The 24,187-nt window shown below is 43.0% G+C and overlaps 1 protein-coding gene across 1 annotated transcript; it reads left to right on the forward strand.

Annotated features, from left to right (window-relative positions):
- The first annotated feature begins 622 nt into the window (after positions 1-622).
- On the forward strand, positions 623-23,023 carry adss2 (adenylosuccinate synthase 2). The gene is made up of 13 exons (XM_035606264.2): positions 623-900; positions 9,933-10,035; positions 11,751-11,819; positions 11,921-11,971; positions 12,115-12,181; positions 14,818-14,925; positions 15,961-16,042; positions 16,121-16,247; positions 18,738-18,892; positions 19,606-19,730; positions 21,030-21,127; positions 21,491-21,640; positions 22,309-23,023. Exons 1-13 carry the CDS (start codon positions 712-714, stop codon positions 22,359-22,361), a joined length of 1,377 nt encoding a protein of 458 aa, XP_035462157.1. The 5' UTR covers positions 623-711; the 3' UTR covers positions 22,362-23,023.
- The last annotated feature ends 1,164 nt before the right edge of the window (positions 23,024-24,187 follow it).

Genomic DNA, 24,187 nt, shown 5'->3' on the forward strand with positions numbered 1-24,187 from the left:
GCCAATATTCATTAAAATATGGATATTGTTTTTATACTGTGGCATTTTTACCCAGGATAGAAACACTGAGAGGATAGATGACATGAAACACAAGTCTGTTTTGACAATTGATCAAAATTGTTTTGAATCATTTCACAGCTTCTCAATTTACTGTTTGACGTTGAATGGAACAAAATGATTAAGAAGATAGTCAGCAGATGAATCAATAATGACAATTTTCCTGCTTGCACTCACTCTGTGGAGTCAGATGACACAACAGTGTGTCTGTTGATAACAGGTTGAAATAACAATATTGATTTTGATCATGAGTAGTGTTCGACCGATTTATCGATGCGCGGCTGCTACGTTCGCCGATAGTTTTTTGTTGCACTCTTCCTGTGAAATATACTCCAGGTTGGACGAGTCAGTGTGCGTAATGGTTTTTGATCAGATCTTGATGTGGTTTTTTAATTTGCACATATAAAAAGACAAATATTTCACAACCGAATATGTTTTTAATTATTACACCACATAAACGTTTCACGTGTCTGAAAGTTAAGGACTCTGACGAACTGAAGCCGACACAGCTCTGCGTTGGCCCTCAACTTTCCCCTTAACAGTCGAGGCGCAAGCCAACTTCCGCCCCCAGTCCTCGCTCAGCCGCCGCCTGTACGTCAGCGCAGCGCGGTGCGAGAGGGCGCACGAGTGTTGTCAGCCAGGGACCCAGCCGAAATGTCGGAAAGCGGGAGTCAGGAAGCCGCCGCGGCCCCGAATGGCTCCGGCAGCCCGACGGACCGGACACCTCGACCGAGCGTCGGCAACAGAGTGACCGTGGTGCTCGGGGCTCAGTGGGGCGACGAGGGGAAAGGAAAAGTCGTGGACCTGCTGGCACAAGACGCGGACATGGTGTGCAGATGTCAGGTTGGTTGGCCACCACGCTGCATTCACTTGTCACGCGTCCCCGTGTCGTCGTCCCCCCCCCCCCCGGTTGAGCTCGTAACCCGGGCGGGGGACTGCGCCGGTGTCGCCCGACCAGAAGCACCGCGCGTCTCCCCGGCGCTAAGTCGAGCGTTTAGCCGCGGTCGGCTAACGACCGCCCCGCTAGCTAAGCAACATGTCAGCCGGGGCGTCGTGTCCCCCCTCGGGTTCTTTTCCGCTAATGTCACCTTGAATTCCTGCTAGCCGCCTAGCTTCACACACCTTCCCCCGCTGCCGGGCGCCGTCCCCCGTCCCCCGTCGCGGACGCACGGCAGGGGACGGCGGAGGCTCCTCGGTCCGAGCGCAGGGACCAGGTGCATCACTCCGGCCGCGGGTCCGGAGGCGGAGCGGGCGACCTCGCTGGCAAGGAGTCACCAGTCACCAGTCAACAGTCCATATGGACGTATGATTGTGTGCATGATCTGATTCTGACTCAACAGTCCACATGGACGTATGATTGTGTGCATGATCTGGTTCTGACTCAACAGTCCACATGGACGTATGATTGCTTGTATGATCTGATTCTGACTCAACAGTCCACATGGACGTATGATTGCTTGTATGATCTGATTCTGACTCAACAGTCCACATGGACGTATGATTGCTTGTATGATCTGGTTCTGACTCAACAGTCCACATGGACGTATGATTGCTTGTATGATCTGGTTCTGACTCAACAGTCCACATGGACGTATGATTGCTTGTATGATCTGGTTCTGACTCAACAGTCCACATGGACGTATGATTGCTTGTATGATCTGATTCTGACTCAACAGTCCACATGGACGTATGATTGCTTGTATGATCTGATTCTGACTCAACAGTCCACATGGACGTATGATTGCGTGCATGATCTGGGACTGTGCAGTGTCCGGACTGTGTTAGTGCCATCACCGTCTGACGGGGCAGTGTCAGGGGTCATAAACCTGTCACGAAGGGTTTCGGTAGATCAGTTCAATCTTTGGTCGGTGTCATAAGTGGAGCTGCGACGATTCATTTCTGAGTCTGTGGACCGGAAAAAGACTGTTTTGCTTGTCAAAATCAATTTCACACAAAAATGCCAATTGCTTTCAGATTCCAGCCTTTCAAATGAGAGGACTTCCTTTTGCAATTTGATTTTTTAAATATTTTATAAACGAAATTGGTGATTAATTCAATAATGAAAACCAAAGACAGAAACTTTTGGCCTGCCAGGTTGTCTCAAGTCGAGACAGAAGGAGCCACAGGGCTCGGGGATGAATGACACGGGCTTTGTCAGAACGCATTAAGAAACTGTGTTTGTTGTTGCTGTAACTATTGACTAGTGTTCGACCGATCTATCGGCCGGCCGATAATATTGACCGATGTTTGCGTTTTTAACGTGTATCGGCATCGGCCGATGCGCGGCTGCTACGTTCGCCGATAGTTTTTTTTGGGAGGGCAGATCCGGTCGCCTATCGGGCCCGTCCCCGCTCTCTCTGCTCGTCGGCTGTCTCTTCTCCCCCCGTACCCTCCTTCTCTTCCTCGCCTTTCTCCTCTCTGCTTCGGCAGGCTGGGACTGGCGGCGCCCCCCGTCGGGCCCCGCACGGAGTCAGGCGCGGCTGCCGGTGGACTTTTTTAGTCTCTGTGCCGACCGCGCCGCAGGCTTTGCGCAGGGGATCCCGTTCGCGGGCGGGAGAGTCCCGGTGCGGTGGGAACTCCCGAGATGCTCCAGAGCGACGTGAGCCTCGTCTCCCTCTACCCAGGGAGGCGAGCCACGGCCTTGGCCATAACCCCACTTTGACTAAGACCTCAGATCAGACGAGACAACCTGCTGAATTTAATTCTATTTAACTATTAAATTGAGGGAGCAAAAGTAGTATCGGCTCCAAATATCGGCTCAAGAAAATCGGCATTCCGTATCGGTCATCGGCTAAGGCTGATTAAAAAAAAAATCTGTATCGACATCGGCCCTAAAAAATCTGTATCGGTCGATCCCTACTATTGACCGAAGAAAACTCCAGACATTCCTGATCTTCTAGTTTGAAAGATGAGTGTCATGCTGAAGGAGGATTTTCCAGAAACCTGGCAGCTCAAAAGCTTCACTTAATAATAGTTTAAAATGGATAAGAAGGTTTCTCAATGACATGGCTGGGTTTCTATTCGGTAATGATGCCGCTATAAATGATGCTAAACCACTAATAAGCACTTAGGATTTCACACTCGGATGTTTGTTTTTTTAAACTACAAATGAATGTCCTGAGGCTGCACTTGGTCATACCCACATACAGTTTATGTACCACCAACACCCAGTTTTACTGTAAGAGGTGTGTACAGTGAAGGTTCCTGTTGAATAGATTATGAACAATCGTGTGTAGTTGCTGTAGCAACTGTGACACATACAGCATGCATAAAGAGCTGTCCAGCTGATGGCGAGTTGTTATTCGCCTGGTGTAATTTTCGTGATACCCACGGGGCCCCTCTTCTAACTCGTCATCTGGTTGGTTCAACTCCTGGCTTGTAGACTCTGAAATGTCTTGGGCCTGTGGCTTCTGTGCACTGGGGTGATTCCTGTCCTTTATCTCATTGAACAGGAGTGGGCGAGACAGTGAGTGAAGGCTGTAGAGGGTGGACTGCCTAAAATGTCTTAAAAGTGCCCAATGTGATCGACCTTGTTGCTCAAAATAGATCTACTATTCAACCAGGCTGTTGAAGAAGAAGGTCATATTTGGTCTCTTGTGTAAAACTCAATACAGTGTTTTCAGTCAAACTGTCTGGATGGAAACAGCATAGCAACCTTACGTTTTGGCGTCAGCTCATGTCTGGACAGTGAAGCATCGGTGAACTCATCAGAGTTGTGGTTGGCTGTGCGTTCGTACATTAGTACTGTACATTCTATTTTTCTTCCTGTAGAGTCTGTGCACTCTTCTGACTGTGGAAAGAAATTGATCTGCAGGCAACTGCAATGTTTTTGCGAGTCAATTTGACCATAAAGGATGTTGTCAATACTGAGTTATAGCATTCACATTACAGTTTGGATTGGAAGGAAAGCACTGCATCCATTTGAGCATGGTGTGAAAATCAAGTAAAAATCTGAAATATGCCAATTCTTTAATTTAAAAAACAAACATTTAGTGAACTTATTTGCCTGTTTACTTATTATTCACACATCCATCAGTTACAGAGTAAGTCATCCATATGGAGTCGTGTTTCTGGCCACCTGGTGAATGTTAGCCTGATATTTTGGTCTCTGCCAGCTTGTCAGGGAAGTATGTGGCTCTTTAGTGGCTAAATGCTCCCCTATGTTCACCAGCGTGTCAGTAACTATGTCTGTCTTTGTAGCTTCAAAACATGCTGCAGTGAGAAACAAGACTGTGAGGCCACTGAGCGTGACTCAAAACACTAGTGGTTGTGTTCTGCAGTGAGCCTGCGGCTGACCTAACGTCTTCAGTGATTCATCGTCGATTAATCTTAACGATTATTATTGGAAACAAAATGTTTGCTTGTTCCTGAGACACAAAATAAAATCTGTGAATATTTCAACACAAAAGATCAATGAATATAGGAACCACGTACAACATTCAGGTCTGCATCTCCCACGTATAACTGACACACGTGTTCACACATGCTTACTCTCCGACCAATGATTCCCCACTAATACTGGAAAAGAGCAGAGGAGGTCACAGACAGACAGAACATATCTGTTTCTTAATCTTCTTGGTTTTGTTTTTTCCTGGTTGTAAGTAAAACCTGTGGGTGTAATTGAGAGATAGAGAGTGAGAGACAATCAGGCGATAATTCTCCATAGAAGAGAAATTTCTTGAGAAATTAGATCCATCAAAGTTTACGTGAAGCGTTTTTTGTTGTGAAAGATCTGATTGATTGGAACAGTTAGCTTGTTTGCCTTTTTTATTTTCAGAATCACATCATATTCAAGCCTTTTCCCTCCCTGTAATGAGAGGCTCAAATTATAGGCTCAGTTTTGAGGTGATGCCAATATTCATTAAAATATGGATATTGTTTTTATACTGTGGCATTTTTACCCAGGATAGAAACACTGAGAGGATAGATGACATGAAACACAAGTCTGTTTTGACAATTGATCAAAATTGTTTTGAATCATTTCACAGCTTCTCAATTTACTGTTTGACGTTGAATGGAACAAAATGATTAAGAAGATAGTCAGCAGATGAATCAATAATGACAATTTTCCTGCTTGCACTCACTCTGTGGAGTCAGATGACACAACAGTGTGTCTGTTGATAACAGGTTGAAATAACAATATTGATTTTGATCATGAGTAGTGTTCGACCGATTTATCGATGCGCGGCTGCTACGTTCGCCGATAGTTTTTTTTGGGAGGGCAGATTCGGTCGCCTATTGGGCCCGGCCCCGCTCTCTCCGGAACCATTTACCCAGCGCCGTCGCGGTGCCTCTGCCCTAGGCTGCTGCGCTGCACACCTGCCGGGTACCCAACTCTCCTTCTCCTCCGGAGAGCGGGAGGGGGATTCGATGTCTCCCACCCCGCTCTGCTGCCGCCGCCGCTCCTCCTCCGACTTTTCGCTGGCTCCGACCAGCTTAGTCGTGGGTCGCGGTGGACGGAGCGCCCGGTGGGTTTGTGTCTTTCTCCTTTTTCTCCAAACCCTTTGCCTCGTGGAAATTAACTTTTTAATCTCGGGGGGGGGGGCGCCGCTGCCGGACGGGCACGAGGCTCGTGGTTGCTGTTTTTGCTGCTCCCTCTACCCAGGGAGGCGAGCCACGGCCTTGGCCATAACCCCACTTTGACTAAGACCTCAGATCAGACGAGACAACCCCCACATTTAATTCTATTTAACTATTAAATTGAGGAAGCAAAAGTAGTATCGGCTCCAAATATCGGCTCAAGAAAATCGGCAGTCCGTATCGGTCATCGGCTAAGGCTGATGAAAACACCCTAAAGGCCCTAAAAATCTGTATCGGTCGATCCCTAATCATGAGCTTCCTCATGTAAAAATATACAGCTTTCTGGCAGTGGTCCGGCACAACATCTTCTCCGTGTGTGTGTGTGTGTGTGTGTGTGTGTGTGTGTGTGTGTGTGTGTGTGTGTGTGTGTGTGTGTGTGTGTGTGTGTGTGTGTGTGTGTGTGTGTGTGTGTGTGTGTGTGTGTGTGTGTGTGTGTGTGTGTGTGTGTGTGTGTGTGTGTGTGTGTGTGTGTGTGTGTGTGTGTTGGGGGCATAAGTCAGTGGTGGACTGCTGTCCAGAGAGCATTGATCTTTTTATAAAATAGGCTTTGCCAGCAGTCTTGCTTGGTGTGTCTTACAGCCAGGCCCTCTAAGATCCTGGAAGTTACATTTGGGGTGACAGTGAAACGAGAGGGGTGTCTAACACATTTCAGCAGACAGGAGACTGGTGGCGGAATAGTCAGAAGTCATTATTGTCGAATATCAAATAGTCATATTATGCTACAACAAGTATTAAAAAAAACTTACTAATAATAACAACAGCGTATTGCATTGGAAAAACATTGTTGTTGAGTACAGGGGTCTCTACGAGTGATTATTGAATGAATATTTTATAGCTGTATCAATTTGTCTATTGACAAAAACAATTATTCTTGCAATAGTGTATTGATTGTTTGAAAAATTTGGAAACTTTATTCTTTGTTTTATGCTAGTTTATCTGTGTTTGGCCCTCTTTTATTTCCATTAACACGCTGCCTCTAAGCCAGGTTATTCAGTCCCATGATGTGCTCTATCATTCTTATGCAGATGACACTCAGACGTACATACCATTTAAACATACAGATTCCAGCAGCCTAACCAATCCATCATCTTGCCTCTTCCATTATTAAATCCTAGATGTCTCAAAACTTTCCTAAATTCAATGAGGAATTCAATTGATTACTGCACTTGCCTCGGGTGTCAGTCAGGCCAGGGCTCCCTCGACTGTCCCCACTTCGTCCAAATGCTGCCGCCCATCTCATTACAGAACAAAGAGCCTGAGAATATCACTCCTACTTATTTGAGCACACCCAGCTAGTATTTGGCAATTGCAGCCTCTTGAACTTAACAAATTATAAGCTTGCTGCAACTTGTGCAAGAAAATGCTTTAAGAACTTATTATAAAGTAAAAAGTCAGAAAAATCAAGCCGCCATAAAAACCTCCAGCAAACTTGTACACAAACACACACAATACTCTTGCGTACACAGCTCTGTTTAGTTAGATTGAGTTGAATGTTCATGTTAATTCAAGGGGTGTCTGTGGCTCAGGAGAACAAAGCTATAGTCCGTTGACAATGTTGAATATGAATGGATGAATTAATTTACTTTCCAAGTAGTTCTGGGACTCAGATTTTCTTTGATATCCTTTGATTTGGTCTGTGTACACGTGAAACAGGTCTCGAATTGAATTCATAATGGTCTTTAAAAGGCTTTAAAAATTGAACTTGCAACGTGCACAAACCCCGCAAGAAGCATTTGCGAAACAGCCCTGTCATGTTTACTTTGCGAGTTTAGCCAATTTTTTTTGTATTTGTCTTATTTGGTTTTATGGAGGTACCTCTGACGCAGATTCAGTGCATTGCATTTCGTTACTATGGAGATGTTTGAAAAAACCAAGGCTTATTTATTGCTGTTTTGGTCCTTTCACTCGACATTTTGGTAAATAGAGGTTGTACACATAAGATCTTTTGAGACTGGGAGGGTTTCGTTAAAAGGGTCTGACGTTAGAGGCTGACCGAGGATTTTTATGGCTGATGCCTTTTTCGATATTTAAACGTTCGAATGCTGATATTGTCTGAAATAAAAATGTTACATTCACATTTGACATTAGCTAGCGGAATGGCTTATTAATTTAGCAGCATGACGAACTACCAGTTTGTGTTTCTACACTGAAAGCAATGTGGTTCTTTTACTCGCTACATGTGTTGTTTTGACAGTTCCAAAAAATAAATGCAAAATCATGGTTTATTATAATTCAAGTCATATGTTACGTTTGACAATTAGCACTTCACTATATCGACACAGATCTACAAACGACTCTCCTGTGACCCGGTTGATGAGCTTTCAGCTGGAGAAACTAAATAATACAGACACTGGTAATAAAACATCTATTCAGTACCTATCATTGGTCGTCTGTTACTATCATTTCTTGTTGTGTATCAGCTGCTGTAAACACAGATGCGTTTTTTTCTGCAGTTAGCTTAAATTGGCCGATACAATTGGCCTTCTGTTTGTATCAGTCAGGCTTTAGTCCGATTCACATTATGATCAACCTACTGAAAATGATTGACAAAAGTAGCCTCAGTTTCTTTTTTAAATAATACTGGAAGAGCACAGGTGGTTGCCAACATCAGGGCTTAAACTTGACACCTTGGACACTTTCAGGAGGCGGTTTTTGTTTTCACCATGTGACCCTGCTGCTCAGAGACAGTTATACACAACACACTTGATACAGGATTATGAATGGACATTCAATCGGGTTATCAGTCAACAAAAATGAAGGTATTCAACATGCTATATTAGATTACTACAATACCCCATTATGTTTGAATAGCTGTCACATGCAAACTTGGTAATTAAACTTTTTTTCCTGGGGAAACAAGCTGTAAAAATACTATATTATCACCCTCTGAAGTTTTTGATTGTTTTTGTCTGTTTTATGTCTTATGTCTTTATGAGCTAATTGCTCCTCTATTCCACGATCTAGTGGCTTACTGTCTGCGTGCTGATGTGATAGCCATAGTGTACAGTACAAGAGCAGGTGATTTGAGAATCAGAAGTTGAGTTTCTCGTGATTAGAAACCGATCATGGGACTGAAGTTGAGTTAGGTTCTGTGGGGGATGGGATGGATTGTAAAAATATCTAAAAAGGAGAGGCATCTGCCCTCCCATCTGTTCCCCCTCTACACCTTCAGGGTACTGCTGTGGCCAGAAATAACTCCATGTGGTCAGAGCACATGCTGAGATTGATTTATATCCACAGGGTACAGCATTACACATCCTGGTAACAGGACGGACTAAGTTTAATTGGAACCTCAGGTAGTGGGCAGTGACGCAGGCTGGTGATACATGAAGGCATCTGCAGCTGTGTTATCATCAAGGCAAGGCAGGGCAAGGCAAGTTTATTTGTATAGCACGAGAACAAGGCAAGTGCTTTACATAAAACACTAAAAGCATTGGGAAGAAACACAGAATGACATTAAAATGCAATCATTAAAAAGAGAAAATAAAAACATGTTAAAGTAGAATAAGACAGGTAATAAAAGTTACAGTGCAGTACAATAAAACTATTAATAGTTTATTTACTGAAAAAATGTGTCTTGTCAGATCTTATCGTTGGTTGGTTGTTTTTTTGGTTGTTTTTTCCTCTAGGGAATAACACATGGATGTTGATGGAAAAAATCTGGCATATTTAAGGGACTGATATCTATGAGTGTGTGCAATTGGGCGGAGCTATGCACTCTGCTGAGTGCCATTCTGGTTACTGTATTTGTCACCTGTCACCACATTTGGAGCTGCTTTTTTACTCAGTGGTAACACATTATTCCTTCATCTACATATCCTTTGTAGGGACACGATGAGGGCTGGTGGCTTTGAGACTAAAGTTTGAGACATTCACTGACTATGAGGTACAGTCATGGTCAGATTATTTGTTTGTTTTTTAATGGAGCACTAATTCTTGCCAAGACATACTTTTATCATCCTTAGTTTTGTGTGTAGGGACTAGAAGGTTTTAACATCATGTTCAATCTGAAGTTCAGACGCTCCATTTACTTTTTCGTTGCTGACACATTTGTCAGTTAGTTTACACTGGTGTTAAGCCTTTACTTGAGACTCTCTATGCAACAGCACAGGGTAACAGACACACAGTAATAACAGACACTGGCCAGTGGTGTGTATATATGCTTGTTGCTACTCGCCAAACTATTTGGCCTCCCTTCCTGCTCCGTCAAACAAAGTTGCAGCGCCCCCATTAGTCTCATTCCTCGCTGCGTTTCCACTTGCCTCTGCTCACGGCTCTCTGTCTCTTCTTTGCAGGGGGGTAACAACGCAGGACACACGGTGGTGGTCGGCTCAGTGGAGTACAACTTTCACCTCCTCCCCAGCGGCATCATCAGCCCCAAGGTCACTGCCTTCATTGGTGTGTAATGCTCACAGATGCAAACACGCAGAAACACTTTGAACTGATTTAAACACAATTCACTCTCACATTTGTCAGGCTATACAAACGCACGCACACGCACACACACACACACACACACACACACACACACACACACACTCACACTCACACACACTCACACTCAAGAATTGATGAACCTCCATTTTGACGACTGCTACAGTGAGTGTGATCATCTTGAATCTGAGCCAGACTGCAGGCTTTTCCACATCCTCTCATCTGCAGTAATTTCATTAGCTAATGGCGTCTTACCTCTTTCTTTTTGGCTCCTAACCCTGTACATATCGACATGTACAGCTGTATGAACCGGCCATAATTATTCACATTTCCCCTTCTTCCTCTTTGCTCTTTCGACACATAAATGTTCTTCTGCAGGCTCACACACTCCGAGGGACTGGCCGCTCAGTGTGTCAAATATAACATGCGCTTGGATCAACGGTGTCTTAGCACATGGCACTTGTCCCAAGCACTATTATTTTCATGGTTTCAGTTTTATTTATTCATTTCATTATTTTCAAAATACAAAAAACAATATAAACAGAACAGAAATCATAAAACACAACTGGAACCAAATATAGTGCTTCCTCACTTTAAAGAAGTGATAAGCAATTTATTTGTGTTTTCTCGCCACTTTTCCCCTCCCTTTTTTTCCACGAGAAATATTTTCTGAGTCGTCCTTGTTAGAAGGCAACCATTGACCGCAGCAGTAGACACTTTGCACAGCATTTTTATAGCAAGTGCCCGAAAGCTTTGTGAGGACACCTAGTCTCTCAGCTAATTCCTGCTCTGCACATTGAACTTTCCAGGAGGCAAATACTGTTAAAGGTAGGGACTGAGCTGAGTCAATTATTCTGTTTCTCTGTAGAAGCGGTCAGAGTTTCCCTCTTTGGGTTTAAACTCACCATTTGGGTTGGTTTTGCCGTGGAAGGTGAACAGTGAGCTCTTCTTATCACTACTGTGCAAGAAAAAAGCAGTGAAATGATTATCTCTCAAGGAATGGAGAGACACAATTGCAACTGATGGATTGCCATGACATTTGACCTAGACATTGATGTTCCCCTTAGAACTGTACAGTAGTTATGTTCACGATCCCTGGACTTTTCCTCTACCTGCACCATCAGGTCAAAATGTCTACAACCTTGTGTTCCACACCCAGTGGTGATCCACTGTGGGTTGGGGCTTACTGTGTAATTGTTTTCTATTTACACTATCTACTACCTTAGCATCAGCAAGTGCATGCTGTGGCGATTTATTCAAGTCATTATAGAAGTTTCATATTTTTGTTGTTGTTTTCAGAATTTTCTCTCTGTGAACTTCAATGATCCATGGGACGGTTTGTAGCCGAGTGTGGAGCAGCTGGGATGAGGGTCATGGTTTTCTGCTGGAAAACAGTGGATTTCAAGTCAATCAATCAATTTTTATATGTCTAGCGCCAAATCACAGCAATACATCGTGTCAGTCAAGGCACTTTACATGGTGAGGTCGAGACCTCACAATATTACAGAAAAATCCAAACAGTTCCTACAATGAGTTGAACTTTCAGGGGATAACAAGAACGTTGTGTACATCATGATAAACGGTCATCATGATATGATACATATGAAACCGGTGCATGTTGGCACAACCATCAAACTTAGTTTTGTTCAGTTTTATTTATTTTTACCCTTTTACCCAAGGCAATGGTGTGGTGATCCACCTCCCAGGCCTATTTGAAGAGGCAGAAAAGAACCAACGCAAAGGAAATAGTGAGTGATTTACACTTTCTTTAGATGAAGCATATAATAAGTAAAACAAGACAGTACCGACCTGTACGTAATGCAGACTCAAAGTGTGTTTGTGTGCGTAGGTTTAAAAGGCTGGGAGGAAAGGTTGATCATCTCAGACAGAGCACACATTGGTAAGTCCTCCCAGGTCTAGCCCTGGTCTCTTTTTAATCTTTGTGTGAATGTATGAATGTACGTAGGCAAAAGTGTGTAAGTGTGGGAGCCCTGCTTTCGCTGAGGTGTGTGAGAGTGTGTCCCCTCTCTCCCCCCTCCGCAGTGTTTGACTTCCACCAAGCAGTTGATGGCGTTCAGGAACAGCAGAGACAGGAGCAAGCAGGCAGGAAGTAAGAAACCTGTTGCAAAAATGCACGCGCACACACACACACACACACACACACACACACACACACACACACACACACACACACACACACACACACACACACACACACACAGGGGGGTCAAATCAATTTTTGCATCTTTCTGTAAAAATTTCAGTCATTTAAAGCAAAAAATCGACATACTATAATTGTTCATTTCAATTATTTAACTAAAAAGTAACTGCCAAATCAGAAAGTGTCGATATTGACTTCTCTAAGTAAATGTTAACACACTCACATTCACATAACAGACTTTATATGTTTTACACATACTTTTTAATTAAGATTGAAAATAATTCCATATTTCATTTATGGTAATCCCCGTGTGGAGGTTATGAACAGCAGACAGAGAGACGAGCACTGTTTCATCAGTAGTTTTCCTCCTCAGGGTCACATTTATGGACCCTTCATAAAGACACAGAGGCACGACGTGTTTCATGTAAATCCCGCTCTTCAGTAGTATGGTTTTTATTTTACTCTATGTTGAAAAACATGTTCCAATACATGTGTGGATTGTGGAGCCGTGCCTGAGGAGTGTTCAGAATATTAAGCTCAGTTGAACCTGTTTGTATTCCTGTTCAAAACTGGGTTGTGTCTGTCAGCTCAGCAACCAGACACCCAGCTACTGTGTGTGTGTTCCCTCTACCCAGGGAGGCGAGCCACGGCCTTGGCCATAACCCCACTTTGACTAAGACCTCAGGTCAGACGAGACAACCCCCACATTTAATTCTATTTAACTATTAAATTGAGGAAGCAAAAGTAGTATCGGCTCCAAATATCGGCTCAAGAAAATCGGCAGTCCGTATCGGTCATCGGCTAAGGCTGATGAAAAAACCCTAAAGGCCCTAAAAATCTGTATCGGTCGATCCCTAATCATGAGCTTCCTCATGTAAAAATATACAGCTTTCTGGCAGTGGTCCGGCACAACATCTTCTCCGTGTGTGTGTGTGTGTGTGTGTGTGTGTGTGTGTGTGTGTGTGTGTGTGTGTGTGTGTGTGTGTGTGTGTGTGTGTGTGTGTGTGTGTGTGTGTGTGTGTGTGTGTGTGTGTGTGTGTGTGTGTGTGTGTGTGTGTGTGTGTGTGTGTGTGTGTGTGTGTGTGTGTGTGTGTGTGTTGGGGGCATAAGTCAGTGGTGGACTGCTGTCCAGAGAGCATTGATCTTTTTATAAAATAGGCTTTGCCAGCAGTCTTGCTTGGTGTGTCTTACAGCCAGGCCCTCTAAGATCCTGGAAGTTACATTTGGGGTGAAACGAGAGGGGTGTCTAACACATTTCAGCAGACAGGAGACTGGTGGCGGGATAGTCAGAAGTCATTATTGTCGAATATCAAATAGTCACATACAGCTTTCTGGCAGTGGTCCGGCACAACATCTTCTCTCTCTGTGTGTGTGTGTGTGTGTGTGTGTGTGTGTGTGTGTGTGTGTGTGTGTGTGTGTGTGTGTGTGTGTGTGTGTGTGTGTGTGTGTGTGTGTGTGTGTGTGTGTGTGTGTGTGTGTGTGTGTGTGTGTGTGTGTGTGTGTGTGTGTGTGTGTGTGTGTGTGTGTGTGTGTGTGTGTGTGTGTGTGTGTGTGTGTGTGTGTGTGTGTGTGTGTGTGTGTGTTACATAGAGAGAATACATTTTCACCAGGGTGCCTTAATGGCAGTCATTTTAAGCTTTCAGCAGATTGCTAGCAGCTCGGCTGTTGGAAGTCAGAGCAGAATAGGGGTGCAATCGGTTCAAGTAGTTCCTATGAAAAAAAGGCTAACTTTTTTATTTGTGTTTGTGCTTTCAGTTTAAACTAAAAGACAAGTAGCCAAATGATAACACAAACCAAACAGGTTTAGAATATACTTGGTTACAAATGAATGGAGAACAGGACACAGTGACTCTTATTCACTCAGATCTGATCCTAACGTACAATATGTTCATTAGACTCCATCTCTGCCTGAAGAGCAATGTCAATGTACTGTAGGCTCATTGTAAGGATAAACTATATGACATTTCATTCTGCATGTGTGTAATGGTAGATATATTTTTGAATTGACTTGAAATCTATTTCGCAGTTCTCATTTTTGGACTATTTCTTTGTTTTTAATCAATTTTCACGACTTATGGTTCTGTTTTCAGTTCTAGTTACGTGAGGAACTTGTTGAGTGTGTCATATTTGAAAGGTTAACTCCCCTAACAAGTTATACGAGTTGTGCTTCTCTTCTGTCTTGTCTTATAGATCTCTATCTTCTGCTTTCCACTTTGTTGCTGTAATCACCCACATTTCCCTTGCATTTACTTTCTGCTAGACTAAAGAGATGCAATAAAATGTTTGCTTTTGTCAGTGGATAGTGATCGACATTGGGGTGTTCAAATTTCTCTATCATGTGTTTGCACACACAATGCTCGGTTAATAGCTCTGACCAATTTACCAGTTTATGATTTTCTGTAATTTGCATTTTCATATCATATGGTCACATGAACTTCTGGTCCTGTAAAAACCTGCTGGTCATTCTAGTGAATGACATGATGAATCTTTAAACTGTTGAAAAAAAACATGTTGTAGATAGAGTCACATGCTAATGCTGCTGCTATTTTTATTTTCCCCCTCCCTACTCTCTTGACCCTGTCCAGTCTCGGTACAACAAAGAAGGGGATTGGTCCAGTGTACTCGGCCAAGGCAGCACGTAGCGGTCTCAGGATATGTGACCTGCTGGCTGACTTCACTCAGTTCTCTGAAAGGTCTGTTCTAATACTATAGGATCACTGGGTTTCTCACTAAATCTGCATTTTAGTGAGCGACAGTGGGTCTGTGAAAGCCATCCAAAGACCTTCAGGCAATGCTTTAGGACTACATATTAATTCAAGTTCATTAGTTTGAGTAATGTAATTGTTTATTCCATGCCTTACCATGCCGCTTTCCCTCAACCAAACATTTCTTGGACCAGGGAACTTTGGAACTTTTACCTGCATTTAGGCTCTCAGCCGGCTCTCCGACCAAAAACAGCCCATTATCTAAATAAATTGGTTAGCCAGTCCTTTTTCCTTTTTGAAAATTTTCCTTTTTGAAATCTTAATGTACACTAATATGTTTTAGTTTTAAAAACACTTTTTCTATATTTAAGCCTGCAATCCAAACTACTATGTCCTAACAATGGATTCTTTTGAAAACGCTGCTGGTCCCATTTTAGTTTGAAATCTCCAGACAGACAGAAATGGAGACATTTGGAAACAATGCCTTAGAAATACAATTCAGTGAAGTCAACATGGATGACTAACTGTTGCTAATCCTTACCGTCGGTAAATGGTAAATGGACTGTATTTATGGCGCTTTTCTATACCTATCGACCCCTAAATGTGCTTTATAATTCAAGTCAGGTTCACCCATTCACACATTCATACAGCGCTTCGTTATTTACCGCGCTTTTGTCACATTCATACACTGCTAGCACAGCCGTCAGAGGCAGTTAAGGGTTAAGTGTCTTGCCCAAGGACAAACACAGTGCCCCCCCCCCCCCCGGTACAGTTCCACCTCGTCATCGGTCCAAAGAAAGGAAAGAAATGCCTGCTCTTTCTTTTCACCATCGATGTTTCTTGTTCTTAGTATTTTCTGCAACTAAGCAACCAACGGCAGAGTAGACAATCTGCTTCCTGTTTACAATTATTATTACGGATGAAGATTATGTCTCGTGTTTATTATCTCATGACAACGTGATTCAGAATGGTATCAGACCAGCCCGGTTGGTGGAGTTAACTGATCATTGTTACCTGTTACAGGTATAAAGTATTGGCCAAGCAGTACAAGGCCATGTACCCCACTCTGGAGATTGACATCGAGGGAGAGCTGGGAAAATTAAAGGTAATAGAACATAAGCAGGAAAATATTTCTGGAAGCATCAAATTGTCCCCTCTACTATAACATTTGTGTGATGTTTAGGACTATGTGCAGCGGATCAAGCCCATGGTGAGAGACGGAGTGCACTACATGTACGAAGCTCTTCATGGTCCTCCGAAGAAGATCCTGGTAGAAGGAGCCAACGCTGCGCTGCTGGACATAGACTTTGGTCAGTAAATCACATGAAGCAGGCTTTACTTCTTAGTTTGGGTATATTTTTTTTCTATGGCTTGTGATTCTAAGACAAACCTCTTATTGCGCTAACCTGGGATTAAATATAATTTCTAATTGCCAAAGCGCTGTTCAGTGCATCTACAGTGAGCCAGTGATGTCACCCTGAAATTTAAGCTTTGTGATGCTCTTTACAAAAAGCCTGCTCGGAGCTCAGACTAGGAATGACGGTAAGTCTGCTAACTAACTAACTGCTGACCTGCTCTGGCATCAAGGCTTGACGTGCACGCTCACAAGTTCCATTCACTCAAGTGCCACCAGTCTGTGCATGAGCACCAGGGCACCCCGTGTCAGCAATTTGTCAGAAAGACAGAGCAATCATTAAGAAGGAAATGTTCCCGAAAAAATATTTTCGTAAGTTCCCTCTCAGATAAAAACGTACCAGACTAAACCTACTAATCTTTTATAAGTTGTATGTCACTGTAACAGCTCGGAGCAGATTATATTACAGTTGAGGTTATTATCAAATCATCGTGTTTGTAATAACTCTGGTGGTGTCGGGACATGGTGTCCTGCAAACTTATAGTTCAACAAGCTCTCTTCCTGATTGCCTATATCTGTACTTGATTAGAAAACATGGTAAATCTCACAGCAGCACTCTTTCTGCACAATCACTCTTCTCACATCCAAACTTGCACGTAGAGCATCGGCATTCAACTAAAGAGCACTTTGACACGATAGCTGCCGGACAAACTGGCTGCTGCAGACATCCAACCTGTTCTTTGATTACACAACAGTCTCTCTGAACACTGGGGGGATTTGCATGTGGGTAGCGTCCAGCTTCTACCGAATGTCTGTATGTGTGGAAACTCAATGCGTGTTTGCTTTAATTACACTCGTTCGACACAACCCATTTTCCGTCGCACACAGTTTTTCGAATGCCTGAGGTGATTACATTGACATGTCAGTTTGTAGGTTGTCTGTGTGAGGTTGTCCCCTCAGGGATGTCCTTGGGTATTGCAGCGAGACAAAAGACAGATGGGTAAAACGCCTTTACTAAGTGTTTTGTTCTGTCAGGTGGACAGGGTTCTAATCCCAATTATTGAGAAGATAGTTTGCCTCGAGTCATACGCAGTCTCATATTCACAGCTAGGTATTTCACTTCAGTGAGCATTTAGACTTTAGTTTTAGGTATTTCTCTGATGAGGTGTATAGTCAAGTCAAGTATATACTGTATATGTTGTTTATTTCAACAGTTGTAGACTTAATGTACTGTCCAGTTATTGAAGGGTTAAGCAGGTCAGAGATGTGTCCAAGTTGGACTAGTAGGCCAGCTTTATCATGCCAAGTCCTGAAACAAACATTCTCACCATGTCAACACAGTGCCTTGTCTGGAAACAGCGTTGAGTTGAGTGTATGACAGATTTGCTCCCATCCTCTAGACCAGAGGAGTTTTCAGACTGTGATGCAGCACAGGAGAGTTGGAGGGAACAGGTGAGGCAAAGATACGACATTAAGTGAGAGAGACAAAACAACGGGGAGCTGGTTATTTTACTTTGATTTGACTGCACGCCAACGTGGCCAGTTAAGGTGTTTTCTATCTTTATCATTTTGAGGGCATTATTTATTCATTTCCTTCAAAACCCTGCCCTGTCACTCGAAGAGAAATCTGAAAAAAGCTCCTTATAACTGTCTGTGGATATTCTCATTCATACAGGTCATAGTTATCCAACAGGATGTTGAATCAGGAGCAACTGGACTTGGTTCAAGAATTTACAACCCAGTCCTGTTACTCCTGATCCTGTTGGCCTCCTCATCACTCCATCATTTGCCTGAACGTCAATATTTCTTCAGTATCAAAGAAATCATTGACATTTGTCTGTACAGTCATGGGTATCAGGTAGCAGGAGCTGCCAATGGTTAATTCAGCAGACTTTTAATACAATGTGAACAAATAGACATTCAAAATGGTGATCAAGTTGTTGCCCATAGAATTGCTCACTGACTTAAAACAACATCACCCAAAGAATTTCAGGATTGTATTAAGTAGTTTTTGTTGCAGTGGTGATGGCTGTGCAGCCTCATTCTGGAGCGACAGTTACTTTTGCAGTTGGAGTGAAAAGGCTCCTGGCAGCTGCTGGTAGTTTCCTCTTCTGTTTCTTCCAGTTCCTGCCGCAACATTCCATTTGATGCCTGTCTGCTTCATATCATGTTTGCAGACATCCTTGAAGTGCAGGCGACCAGTGAACCTGAGCTTGTTGACAGCTCACTGTACAGGATGGCTCCAGGGAGCCACCCTGGGTCCATACAGGCCATTTGAGGTGGTGCAGGCTCAATGTGCCTGCTGATTTTTGGGGGGCCCACAATGTGAGGCTTTGAAGGCCTCTGCTCCTGACAAATCTTTCCACATCTTTGTTTTTTCAGTTCCACGTTTGTTCAACCAGTCTATCTACAGTATAAAGAGTCTTCACTCCTCATGTCATTGCAGGGACGTACCCGTTTGTGACATCGTCCAACTGCACGGTGGGCGGGGTGTGCACCGGTCTCGGCATGCCACCTCAGAACGTCGGGGAGGTTTATGGGGTCGTCAAGGCGTACACCACCAGAGTGGGCATCGGAGCGTTCCCCTCAGAGCAGAGCAACGTAAGACGACACACACACAGTACGCAAACATGATATTTACCTGTAAAGCTAAGTCCTTTGAATCCCGATTTTAAAAGGTTAATGCTAACATGGTCCGTAGGAGGAACTTGGTGAAGGATCATTTGTCAATTTCAAAAGGAATTTTGAAAGTGAAGGGTGTACAAGTCTCAACAACAAACTGTAGAGGCCTAGGCCACCAAAGTATGATTGAGAGTGGAGTTGCAATGTTAATTGCTGATTATCTTCACTATTCATTAATTCATCATTTAGCCAATATGTTGTCAAAAATAGTGTGAAATGGCCATTCCCGTGAGCAATTTTCCGCAACCCAAGATAACATCTTCAAATGCTTGTTTAGTCCAACAAGCCGTCCAAATATAGTAAATGTAAGATCACATGCAATTTGAGAAGCTGCAATTGAGCAAATGTTCAGTATTTTTCTTTAAAATGGCCTGAATGATTATTTGATTATCTAATAGTTCTGCATAGTGACTACTGTACATCATCCCCACCTCATACTGTCAACACATGTGATATTCAGCAAAGGTTTGTTTTCAGACAGCACCACCCAGAGGAGGTTTAGCTCCACTGCTGCCAATAACCTTCCACAGAAAATTAAAGTCATGTGGGATGATGAGATGTTCTCCAGACATTTACAGAAGTCTCCCATCAGGATGTGAGACTGACAGAAAATCTGCCTTTGTTTTCTGCAGGAGATCGGAGAGCTGCTACAGACCCGCGGGAAGGAGGTGGGCGTGACCACAGGCAGGAAGAGACGATGTGGTTGGCTGGATCTGGTGCTCATCAAATATGCACACATGATAAATGGCTTCACTGCGTGAGCATAAAGCATTTTCATTGTTTTTCTGTTGCATTAAAACACTACAATAGACTGTAATTAGAAGTTAAATATACTTTTTATACTTATACATCATACTTCCTAACTGTAATGATAAACCTTTTTTATTTATAAAAATAAGTTACAAAAACCTTTACAAAATATAAACAACATTTAAAAAATCTGCACCGCAACTACAGTAAAGGAAATCAAGCAAAAAATAAAAATAGAATAAATAAATACCCTAAATTCAGTCGTATTATTTTATAATATTGTATTTTTCTACCCAAGGAAAATCCTTGGCTGTCTTCTGGCACTTGGCCCCGCTGCTGCCTTGTCTTTTTTGGGTCTGGCAGGCTGAACGGTCGCTGATGTCTTGTATAAAGCCATTCTGATATCTATAGAGCGCAACAGTGAGGTTCCGGAAGTGAAAATCCAATTCAAATTCTCCAGTGACATTTTGATCATTAGCCATAATGTTGTAACCATCCAAGGTCAACTCACGACGAGCTATGAGTTTGTGAAACGATGGTATATTTAAGCAAAAGCTCACGACAGGCCATGGTATTTGCGTCGGGCCGAACAACGCCCCTTAACTGTGGTATAATGAGCGTATATCACGGACTGAAGTGAGCTATTGCTTTTATAAAACAGTTACAACTGGCGAAATGAAAGTAATAGACAAACTACAATTTTTTTAAATTATTTGGTTAAAAAAATGTAGAAAGAAGGCTACGAGACGGGAGCTTGGTTCGCCGGTAGTTTAAGTTCGCAGGCGTTTTGCTGTGGGCCGTGGCTATGAACCAATCAGATCGCTTGATTTGAGCTACCCGTTTTATAGGAACCTCTAGAAGCCACAAGTCCGAATGAAATGAACCTTGTTTTAAGAAAAACATTTTTTATTTGTGATGTCATTGAGAAATACTACACTACCCACAATCCTAATAGTGTAACATCGACCTCTCTCATTGGTGGAGCTCACTGTTACCATGGAAACGCTTACTACACCTGCGAACTTCATGTCGGCTAGTGATGCTGCATTCCATTGTACTTAGAGCTCAGGCGTCGGAGTTGTCGTTCCATTAAACCTAAGAACTAAAAATTACAGACCTTTGAGTCGGAGGTTGCAACTTTAATTATATATATATATATTTTATTTTATTTTTGTGTATAGGAGATGATTTTCCATTAACTGGTTCTCTCACTTCATTCAGGGTGGCTCAGGGTAGATGTTGCTGTAGGTCTGTGAGCGCAGTGCCCCACTCTGTTTGCTGAAAAGTTGTCCCTCTCCTCTTTCAGGTTAGCTCTCACCAAGCTCGACATACTTGATGTGTTCCCGGAGATCAGAGTGGGCGTAGCGTACAAAGTGGACAACAAGCCTATACCTCACTTTCCAGGTGAGACGCCGTTTGACCGAGTGAGATAATGACTGAAAGGCTTAGAACAATGCTGTTGTCCTATTTCCTGTTCTCCATTTTCTGTTGAGGATACAACCTTTTCTTTCACACAGAACCTAAAGAATCTCTGTGATGAGACAACACGTGTTGTGATGAATCTCATACTGTATTTACTTTTGAAATCAAGTCAAAACTTATGTTGGTATTAAAAATTAGTTGATACATTTCTGCCCCCAGTAAATATTTTCCAACCTTTTTTTGCCTATTTCCAACTTTTCTCTTCCTCCAGTTTATTGGATTATTTGTAGAAAAGTCAAGGCGGAGACATATTGATAACCTGACTTCTTACTGATCCTGTGCCAGCCAATCAGGAGGTGCTGCAGCGCGTTGAGGTCCAGTATGAGACGCTGCCCGGCTGGAACAGTGACACCTCGGCTGTTCGCAGCTTCGAGGAGCTGCCCGAGAACGCCCAGAAATATGTCCACTTCATCGAGGAGCATTTGGATGTGCCTGGTACAGTATTTTGAATGATGGGTAGTTGATTTGAGGTGTTTGGGTTCTGTATAGTTTGGTATATTATATGTCAGTCACCTCACTGTCTTGTCTAGTCATGTTTTATGTCTTGTTCTGTCAAAACAATTTCAAATCATTTCCATTTGCTACGTTTTCTTGATTAGGTGTGTAAATTTTAAGATTGAAACTTGCCTTTCACAGTTTGGAGTTGTGATGTCTTTTATTGAAATTGATAAAACTCCAGACCAATTAACTTAACTGAGACAATAACCCCTCTACACGCACGCACGCACGCACGCACACACACACGCACGCACGCACACACACATTCATTGACAACAGACACATGTATAGTCGATCTGGCTACAAACAACATAATTATGTCTTTATGAACAGAAATGACGCACATGTTCATGGAAATTTAGTGGGAACGTGAAATCCCATCACAGGTGGTCACAGGTGACATTTCTAAAGCCACGTGTGACCGACGAACTGTCCACTTGTGATCGGATCCCTCGGGGCGGATTTTTAAATTCCAGGTCTGCCTCTAAGGAATCCTGGCCTTTTGTGTGCATGTGAATGTTCAGACTGACACACAGATTTGAGACCTGTGCCAACCTCGACTGTAGAGAAATGAACATCAACCTCTGCTTTATCTGTTTCCTCAGTCAAATGGATCGGAGTGGGCAAGTCCCGGGAGTCCATGATCCAGCTGTTCTAGACGGAGGGAGGACAATGAGGATGCACAGCAGCGAATCAACTGTACCTTTGTTACCCCCCCCCACCCACCCACTCACCCACCCACCCACACACACACACACACACACACACACACACACACACACACACACACAGCCTACCTGTCTCAGCTCTCCCACAGAGACACGACCACCACGTCTGTTCTTAATGCTTTATGCCTGTGTAAGGTCCGACCGTCCCACGTTACGGACGAGACCTCTCTGGATCAAGACCCCGTCGGACTCACCTCCCTGTACGAGTGGTTCCCAACGTCTCCATCTGCATTTTTAACCGTAGTAAACTATTAGGATATATGTTACACGGCCCAGTCCCTCTTTAATTTGTCCCTGTTTATATCGTAGTCATTTCCTTCCAGAGGTACAACACACTTAGCAACACCAGCTGCCCGCCGGTCTGCGGGGACAGGAGGGAATGGACACACACAGATCACCGCCTGCAGGGACTGTCCCAGATGTTTGGTCGGTCAAGCTTTGTCCAAGTGTATTTTGTTGATCTATACTGTGTTTTAATGCGCTGTGCCAATCTATTATGTTTAAATGATTTTTAACTTTATCCGCTTCATATTTTAATCTGCCAGGTGTACAACACATCCTGACTTGATAAAGGGATCCTTTAATATTTTAATCTGTGTCTTTTGTTCTGTTCATCGTCAGACAAATGTTAATAACCTCTATTGCCTTGTCATTCAGCCCCCCCAAAAAAGCCTTCAAATTTCTGGTAGTAGTGTTTTTCCATGAGTCAATACAGAGTCTGGTATAACTGTCACATATTCATTAGGCTGACATCTGTTCACTTACATTGTGGTGATTGTTAATCTTATCGTCACAGTTGATCACTTTACACCTTTGAGTAAAGTGTTCTGTTAAAGTGTTAAGGAAGGGGACAGTAACAACTTCTACACAGGGAACAACAGTGTAAATATGGACAGATGAAATATGACAGATAAAAACAAAATAAGACTGTTTGTCATCGTTTGACTTTGTCAGAAGAACAACACACATTTTTAAAACCAGAAAGAAGTGTTCACACCGAGTTTTGAGGTTGTTAGTCTGCCTGTTGGTCTTTTAGTCACGTGACGGCTTCATAGGCGTTGTGAAGTGAGAAACGTCCTGCTCTCAAGTTTTTGATTTCTCTGACCTCGAATAACAACTAGGAGGCTGTTGTGTGTCTTTTTGACTCACTTCCTCTCAATTGCAGTCTTAAAAATATAATTTTGTGTGTAGGTGGCATCATTCTTCCAGTTCGTGGTCTCAATCAGATTCATCGTTTGGATAGTTCTGATAAAGGGATTCTCCTGTGTTGTAGTGCTGATCTTTTTTAATGTTCAAAACTGAGGCAGCAGAAGCATATATATCCTGTCTTTTACTTTTCTAGTATGAGTTCAAGCTCCTTAAATCTGGATCTTACATTTCCCAAAATGCAACTTTACGGCCTCTTCCATTAAGCCACGACGCCGCCGCATTGGATGAACCGTTTTGATGGGAAAGATTCTTTTTTTAAACATGGTGAAGGTTTTCATGGGGTACGATAAATCAAGATAGTTGTGTTGTTGTAGAATTCATCATGTAAGAGTTTAAGAACATATCAATTATTATTATAAATCAATATAATTTTGTCATTAAATGTGGATTCAATTACATGAACGGTGGACTGTGGCTGATGTGAGTTGACCATGTTTGGTTTGATGCACGTCCTTATTATAAAGTTGAGTGTGACGTCGTAGTTACCAACCACTGCAACTCAGAGTCACACTCACTCTTGTGTGACATGAATGTGGCCTTGGACCAG

Source organism: Scophthalmus maximus, chromosome 10 (assembly GCF_022379125.1).
Source record: "Scophthalmus maximus strain ysfricsl-2021 chromosome 10, ASM2237912v1, whole genome shotgun sequence".
Taxonomy (NCBI): domain Eukaryota; kingdom Metazoa; phylum Chordata; class Actinopteri; order Pleuronectiformes; family Scophthalmidae; genus Scophthalmus; species Scophthalmus maximus.